The sequence below is a fragment of the Colias eurytheme genome, chromosome 9, assembly GCF_061535395.1.
Source record: "Colias eurytheme isolate Ceu_HAF_F1 chromosome 9, ilColEury1 Martin Lab GWU primary, whole genome shotgun sequence".
NCBI classification, from domain to species: domain Eukaryota; kingdom Metazoa; phylum Arthropoda; class Insecta; order Lepidoptera; family Pieridae; genus Colias; species Colias eurytheme.
Window position 1 is genome coordinate 7,645,010 of NC_142988.1, and position 8,470 is coordinate 7,653,479.

At 33.0% G+C, this 8,470-nt stretch overlaps 2 protein-coding genes across 2 annotated transcripts; one reads left to right on the plus strand and one right to left on the minus strand.

The window, feature by feature from the left end:
- On the plus strand, nucleotides 1-2,077 carry LOC149905933 (uncharacterized). The gene is made up of 3 exons (XM_090105051.1): nucleotides 1-424; nucleotides 864-1,252; nucleotides 1,870-2,077. Exons 1-3 carry the CDS (start codon nucleotides 269-271, stop codon nucleotides 1,934-1,936), a joined length of 612 nt encoding a protein of 203 aa, XP_089961177.1. The 5' UTR covers nucleotides 1-268; the 3' UTR covers nucleotides 1,937-2,077.
- Nucleotides 2,078-2,126: 49 nt separating this feature from the next.
- Nucleotides 2,127-3,526, minus strand: LOC149905934 (malectin-A). Its single transcript, XM_090105050.1, has one exon. It carries the CDS (start codon nucleotides 3,312-3,314, stop codon nucleotides 2,517-2,519), a length of 798 nt encoding a protein of 265 aa, XP_089961176.1. The 5' UTR covers nucleotides 3,315-3,526; the 3' UTR covers nucleotides 2,127-2,516.
- Between the last annotated feature and the right edge of the window lie 4,944 nt (nucleotides 3,527-8,470).

An 8,470-nucleotide genomic window follows, 5' to 3' on the forward strand; every position in this document is an offset into this window, starting at 1 on the left:
GTTCAATTAACCGATAACTGGTATGGTATTAACTTATTATGTATTGGCATTTAACTCAATCTCAGGACGCAGCTCACTAGCAAAGGCTATCGACCTTACCTCGGTTAGGTACGTGAAGTAACTGTTCTGTTGATGGAAATAACTTGGTGTCTCAGAAGTCAGAAGCGTGTTAAGCGACTTGTGATGACAACGGTCCAGTTACGTTAGTTTGCGGAACAGAAATAAATAAATATTCTAAGTACTTAATTATAATAAAAATTTAATCAAAATGAAGAGTAATATTTTTTGTATCATTTATTTCGTGATAGGATGTGTGTATTGCGCTAGATTCGATCAAAGTCAATCCGGCAATTTAAATGTACAGGTTGATTTAAAGGATTTACAAATAATTGCACTTCTAAAAGGAGGAAAAGAGGAATATGTGGTATGTACATAACTTCATTTTACTATTTGTACTAGCTTTCCGCTTTTTACCAACAACGCCTGTGTTATGGAAAAAAATAATAGTTACGGGGTTTAATCAGCATAGTTCCTATTTTGTGAGATTCGGAATTAAAACTATCCTATTTTTTTACTCGGGTCTCAGACTATCCTTGTACTAAATTTCATCAAAATTGGGTCAGTGGTTTAGGTGTTAAGAAGAGACAAGTTTTTTTCGCATTTAGGTATACTTTTGAAAAAAAAGATTAGAATAAAGATTTAGGTCGATAAAATTTATAAATTTATTTAATAAACGAAGAGTGAAGTTACCTATCATATAAAACAGTATTTACCTATTAAGATTTTTTATATGTTATTACTTATTATTAGGATATATTAATGTCTTCATTAATAATATAATGTCTTGAATATTCTGTTTTCAGGATTACGATTATGCTTATGATTACAACGAAATGACTATAAAACCACAAAACCGGACAACACCGAGGCCACTAAACGGAACAACTACACCGGCAAGTGAAGCTGGGATAAGCAGTAAGGCGACTATTACACCGGTGTACAATGAACAAACAGAATTCTCAACAAAAGCTCCAATTACGGACTTTTCTGATGGACCTACCGATGTGACGGTTACCGATTTCAGTACAACGGTCAAAAATAATATTCAATCATCAACGGAAAAACTAATTTCTATAAATAATAACGAAACTGTCTCTCTGAATACGACGGCGAACAGTAATAAATGCAAAAAAGGATTTGTATTAAATTACAAAGGAGATTGCGAGTTAAAATTGCAACGCTCTGGAAACGCGTAAGTTAATATTTTGTACTGAGCGATTTTATTGGAAGAATGGAATTGGAATGGAATATAGTATTCAAAATTCCTACTTATAGTTTTAAGATGAGTAGTATTTTGATCTAATTGAAAACATTATTTCAGTCAATTTATTTTGCGTGTTCTTTATGCATAAAATCTATGCTAATATTTTAAAGCTGAAGAGTCTGTTTGTTTCAACTCGCTCATCTCAGGAACTACTGGTCCGATTTGAAAAATTATTTCGGTGTTCAATAGTCCATTTATCGAGGAAGGCTATAGAGTATAAGCTATAATATATCATCACGCTAAGACCAACAGGAGCGGAGCACTGCGGGTAAAACCGCGGGGCTCAGCAGTCAGCTAGTAAAGGGTCAGTCTTACCAAGTTCATAAAAAGTTCCCATTTAACATTACAAGTGTGAATAAAAAAAATACAAATTAGAATAATCTCGTTATATTTTTCTCTTAATAAATAAAAAGAAGTTTTAAATTAAAAGGAAAATGAATATCTGAGCCAAATATTTTTATGAAATAATACATCTGATCTCAAGTTAAATAATAAATATTATACATAATAATATGTATTATAAAGTTGCTTTTTTTTTGTTTCAGCTTACTAAAGTTAGTTAAATTATCCCAGAAATTAAAATTAAGGAGAGAAAATAAGGATGAAGATTAACATAGTGAAGATAATGTTACTTCCTACAAATAAAATTAGGTAGTTCAAAGTTGAAAGCTGGCAATTTTCTGTAATAATTATTTGAACATTTGTAAGACTGCATGGTAACAATTAAAAATATAATTTGTGTGATTAATGTATTTAACATTTTTCATAATTAATTAATATTGTAATAAATAAAAATAATAAGTGTTTATAATAATTTATTTATATTCTAAGTGCATCTGCAGTGATGAGTGCATATAATGTCATTTATGTAAATATATTATGTGGGACGGGTTCTGGTGAATTGTTATATTTGTACTATTTGGCATAATAGTATCAAATTTTAAATAGATCTGATTTCCAAACCCATTATGGAAATTTATGACAAAACCAAAACATTGATAGTTAAAAAACATTGGCGTAGCAGATCTTTTAATTGGTCGCAAGGAGTTAAGGGGTAAAAAGCAAATCTAAAAGTTCAATATAATATAATAATTTGGTGCATTTGACAAAGCTATATATATAAATATATATTTTGAGTCTTTTTGATGCTACGCCTTTGTTTTTACAAATATAACACAATATGCAGGATTGGTTAGAGTTTACAAAGGCAAAACAACAATGGTATGAAAGCACCAATAGTAATAAATAAGGGAACCATAACTGAGCTGTCATCTATTGAGTATGGATCTGGTTGTTTTGGACCGCTTGCTCGTCTTGACTTAGTGGCTTTTTCTTCCACTTCTTCCCGTGGTTCTTCAGCCTCTGCCTCTGGCCAAACTATTGGTGGTAATTTCGGTATTTCATCAATAGTACCTTTCATTACATAAAGTGCATTTATTTTTGGGTTATCCCTGTAGCCTTTAATGAATTCTACTTTAATTTTACCTCCTCTTATATCAGACTCTTCATCGTTGTAATATAGTTTACCATTCTTTATTGAATATGGGATATACTCATCATGAGCAACACCTCGACCCACCTTATCGAAAATATCCAAGTCAGCAACTATTGTATGGTCTCCATTCAACACCACGTCAAAAACTTTCATATTGGGGGCATTAAAATATACTTCACTAAATTTAAGCACTAACACATAATCACCATCCTTAATGGCTGGAATATCATACCCAAAAGTACTGTGATGGTAACGCTCAGTTTGATAAAGTATTTCATCTTTGGAATTCACTCTTCCGATCATCACAAATTGTTTTCCATAGTCTGATGCGGTGCCTATTCTCCCTTGAAGTGGGTCTTTTTCATAATGAATGCCATAAATATCTGTATGTGCCGGTCCTCCTGCATTAACAGCGTAAATAATTTCACCCAAACCAGTCGCACACTTGATTAAATAGAAGAGGAAAGTTAAAGTACATGTTTCAATTCCAAACATATTTTTTTACAACAAAATATAGAGATAAGGCAATATAATGTTGTTGCCCTGAAATAACCTAAGACACACGTTTTATGTCAACACATTTTCTTACTGTATGTAATTAAAATGTTAATGAACAAAATGTAAATAGGCTAAAGCCGGCAAGCTGAACCTATCAATAATTTGACCACTCACCAAAGTGAATAGAGTAATCGTTGTTCTACTTGGAAGATAGTACAGATTATGTAGAGTTCGACAGATAATAAAAAAAACTGTGGTTTAAACTCTATGATTCAATAAAGGTGCTGTTCACATTGAAAGGGCTGATAGACGTAGGAACTTTAAAATCGCGGTTTTAAAGTTCGCGTACTTACTCGGCTCGACGTCGGTGACACACGCAAGAGCTTGGTCAGTAGCTTCTCGCGTGTCACCGATATCGAATGTCTCTATGTCATCAACAGAGGGAATTTTATGTTATTCAGGAATTAAATATACTTAGACATTTTTAATTTAATAACCAGCACTTATTTTTAAGTAAATAGCATTCTAACAAAATAAATGTTCAAAAATTGAAGGATATATTTTCGTTTTTACTATTATATTTTGAGGGTACTTTACAAAAAAAGAGCGTGTGCGCCGAGCCCACGCGTCAGGAGTGAAACTTCCTTGGCGTGATTCAAAGATACCTTCGCCAATATTCAATTATATTATATTCATTCATATTTAATTATATTAAATTATTTTCATAAAACTAAAAGAAGAAGGCGAAATTAATTGAACTTGTGCACTTAGTAACACCTATTATAGCTAGACAGGCTAGGCTCGCGGCTCGCGGCGGTGACAGACGTGCGAGCGAAGGCGGGCTACGAGTAAAATTTCAAACATGTTGGATCGTCAACGAACTTACTCGACGGTTTTTAAGTACGCGTACTTGGGGTGACACACGAGCGAAAAAGGTCGTCGAGCCACAAGTTCGCGTACTTACTCGTACGTCTGTCACCCCTTCTGTTCACATGTTCGGTTTTTAAAATATTATAATCCATTTGAAAAGAAAGAAGAAAACGAAAAAGGACAAAATATTGGTTAGCTAGGAAATAAAAATACTAATTTGAATTAAAAATCTTTTAAAACAGCAGTATAGGTACATACTATAATTATTAATATAAATCTTTTCATATTATTATATTATTTGCAATTATTGATTTGTGACGACTGCGACATACCTTGTCTAGACGTTTTCGGCTTATTTTACTGGCGTTAAAGTACCCACTTTAGGCTACTCTTTATGCTTCAGGGCACTAATGTGGAGCCGCCGTTAAACTGTGCTTTCCCGCCAACTTCAAAGTTCAAAGTGCCGTTTGCGCATGTTTGGTGCAAACTTTCAAATGGTATTGTCATTTGTAAGTGCTTGGCATTTGCTCAAATCACCGAAATCATAAAATTATTTATCTGCAAAAATTTTTTGCGTGATTTTTTTTAATCGCTTTTTAAGAAAAATGTTAAGACGAAGTGCGGAGAAGTATGTTTAAAGAACACCTATGGTTTGTATAGGGAAGGTATCTACGACTAAAAAAAAAGCATAAGGCAATTACACGGTTCAACGACCTTAATGATTCTGTCACTACATTTGAATTTGTTTTTTTAACCGCCCTCTATAAATATACAATCGTTGTTGAAGTAAAAGTGACCAAAGATTATGGAATTGTATTATATACTGTATCGTATTGTATCGTAATGTGTTAGTGGTTTCTACCTAATTTATGTTTTCTCTGAGAGGCAGTAACATATTACATTTATGAATAGTAAATATTGTGTACTATGTATGTTGTAAATGTAATGTAGGAAGACTCATCTTTCAACATTAACCGTTATAAGCAAAGTCTCTACTACATGACCCATTCTGGAGACCTTAAAATGACTAAGCAAGTAATTATACGTTCTAGAGTGGGGAACAGTTAAGAAAACACCGATTTAGAAATTAATTTTATTCAACACGGACTCTACTATATTCTGGAGACCTGATGATGGCTAGGGTGGAGAACATCTCACCTACAGAGATATAAAAGATGGAGTACATTATTTGACGTAATTCTATAGAACGGCCTCTACCATGTCATGGTGTATCGAATGGTAATGGTGACCAGGCAAATGTATTTAGCGTTCTCTGTATATCTCTTCATACCTAGTAGGAATATATGCATGCAACCTACACACACCGAAAAAAATAGGGGAACGGACAAGAAATCACGTTTTTTTCGACTTGTTATGTATTTTGTAGTTAGTTCGGGGTTAATTTTTTAAATCCCACGTCTTTGAAATGATGACGAGAAATAAAATGTGTTTCGATTTTTAAACATTAAAATATTATACCCCTTTAAGAGTTTGGTGCCTATTTATCGACTATATAGCAGCTTCAAATCAAAAATATTATAACGTGTTTTAAACTGAGTTTTTTTTTCTACTGTTTATCTTTGAACACATTACAAAATGAGTGATTTTCCTGCGACTGAAGTTACCAGAGCCTATGACTATGACTGATATGGGTCATACCTTCCGTACAAAGAATACAGTGTTAGTTGTGTCGGTATCTATAAAAACTCGCATAGTTCCCGTTCCCGTGGAATTTCCGGGATAAAACCTATCCTATATTACTCGTGGATAATGTAGCTTTTGAATGGTGAACGGAATTTTTAAAATCGGTCCAGTAGTTTATGAGCCTATTCATTACAATCAAACAAACAAACAAACAAAGTTTTCCTCTTTATAATATTAGTGTAGAAGAAATCATCGGTTCACCCAGTTAAAAGTGCGGAGGTAACGGAACCAACAAATTCAGTTGAATTGAGAATTTCGTCCTATAATGGCGTCGGCTAAAATGTTGCTATACGTTTATGTCAGTTTTGACTTTCCTACGATTTTATACAATAATATAAAATTAAATGATTTTATACAATATAAAAAAAAATTGCTGATTTTCGGCGGTATGGCGACCATTTGGAACTGTCTGAAAAGTATGGCATGGCGATTTTCGTACATGGCTACTGGACGATGATTACCTGTGCAAAAATTAGCCTGGTACAAATGGTTGAATTTTTTTTTAAATCAACGCATTCACGTCGGTATTGTGGTCTGTAAATTACACCGGAAAAGTATGGCATGACACTACCGCCTACTTCTTTTTTATGGGCTATCGGTAAATCCTAAAATTTTAGTGTTACAAATCGTTTGCCTTCCGTAATTTATCCGACGAGTTCGACTAACGCCCACGCGACTAGTATGCCGGTACCACTGTTCTGACCATGATTTTTCTTTTTGTCATTGCGTACTAAGACCACTGTAGAACCGCCATCCGGTTACAAATGACCCAAAATTTTGTGTCAGTATCTCCCGGCTTTGGATTGTTTTGGACCCTTAAAATATACGATAGAACAGCAATTAATCTTTTTTAAAAAATATTCAAGGCACAGGGAAAGTCTGGTTACTGTTTTATAGGTATTAGCTAGTTCAATAAAGAAACGAATCTTCAATGGCGGCCAAAGCTGACTTTGACAGATGGTAGGAACAGCAAAAAAGAAAATAAAAATAACGTAAATTGATAATTATTTTATTTATTATTTTGTTAATTATTTTAATTTGTTTGTTGACAAACTGTTTTGTTATGATATTTGTGTATTTATATGAACTATCAAATGACATATACAGAACGCAACAAAATCCCCATTAATACTCGTAGTCTCGTAATTAGCCCATAAACTGAACAACTTTCCCCAAAGAATATATTATTAAAGAAAATATTATTTACTATAGCAAATACATAATTGTCATTCTAAATTTATGATCGGGTTTCGCATAGGGGTCGACAGGTAGTCAAATTCAGGTAGTCAAATTTGAAAATTATAATTTTGAGCAATACATTTCTTTAAATATTTCTTTATTTCTTTGTTTGAGATTCATCATCATCATCAGCCCATATAAGTACCCACTGCTGGGACTATACAAGTGGGAATGGAAGGAAGAAAAGTTCATATTATTTCTTGTCCATATTTTTTTTTTGCAATTTCAAGGCAATTCTCAAAACTTTAAACTCCAATATCTCAGAAACTAAGTGACTCCTCACCCCCCCCCCCCTTTGGAGAAGGGATTCCCACCACTCCCCCCTCCCCTCCCCCCCACAAAAACCTTAAATTCGAGGGTTGTACTTGTACACTTCTTCCAAAAATTATAACAGGGAAAATTAAATACATTTTACTTTACCCTATTTTTTTTGCATACCGTACGGCCGTGTGTGAGCGAGAGGGAATGATAAGCGCCGCCATTGAAGATTCGTTTCTTCAAAGAACTGACTAATATGTGTTTTCTGATAATATTTTACTGTCAAAAATTATCAACACTGGATATTATTCAATGACGCCTTTCAAAAACAAAACTAATTTACAAACAGATTTTTATATCTTTACATACCTATTTTTAACTTTCATTTCATGAACTGCTCATGTAAATACCTATTACCTTCCTATTACAATCTGGTTTAATTTAACAAAACATTCAATTCGGTGAATTTTAGCGTTATTTTGCAAAAAAAACCGCACGTACAGTCCCCCGTCCGAGTCGAACTGACACCGTCAAATTTCGTCGAAAATATGCAATAGAGGTGAGGTTTTATGTGGGTTTTATTATAAATTCGAGTTTTTTCTTGATAATTTAACGATAATAATGAAAATTGAAAAAACAATCAATACAAATTGTTACAAATATCATAACATATTTTTTGGTATAAATTTCATGTATAAATATGTAGCCGTTTTCCTAACAAAATGCGTTTTATGTTCAAAAAGGGGTTGATTTCTATGTATTTTTTTTATGTTTAGGCCGTTCTAAACTGAAAAGTAAACAATACACTTTGTTAATTATATCCTTGAGTATCACATATATTTTTTTTAAGACAATCGTACCAACAGTTTCCTCAACAAAATTCAATATGTATAAGGTGTTTTCCGGTTTTGACCATAGTAATCCCCATAATGACTAGTATAACTAACAATAATTAAACCTTGGGTATAACATAAGCTATTATGTTAGAACATAAAATTTACCTACCAGCCTTTGGAGTAGTAGGATGGTTTTTGGGACGTTATTACGTAAGAAGAAAGAAAGAAAAAATATTTATTGCTATA

Excerpts from the sequence above, each read along its gene's own strand:
- LOC149905933 (XM_090105051.1), top strand. The coding sequence starts at position 269 with ATGAAGAGTAATATTTTTTGTATCATTTATTTCGTGATAGGATGTGTG. Across the intron at positions 425-863 it reads GAGGAAAAGAGGAATATGTG|GATTACGATTATGCTTATGA; the intron begins GTATGTACATAA and ends TTCTGTTTTCAG. Across the intron at positions 1,253-1,869 it reads TTGCAACGCTCTGGAAACGC|CTTACTAAAGTTAGTTAAAT; the intron begins GTAAGTTAATAT and ends TTTTTGTTTCAG.
- LOC149905934 (XM_090105050.1), bottom strand. The coding sequence starts at position 3,314 with ATGTTTGGAATTGAAACATGTACTTTAACTTTCCTCTTCTATTTAATC.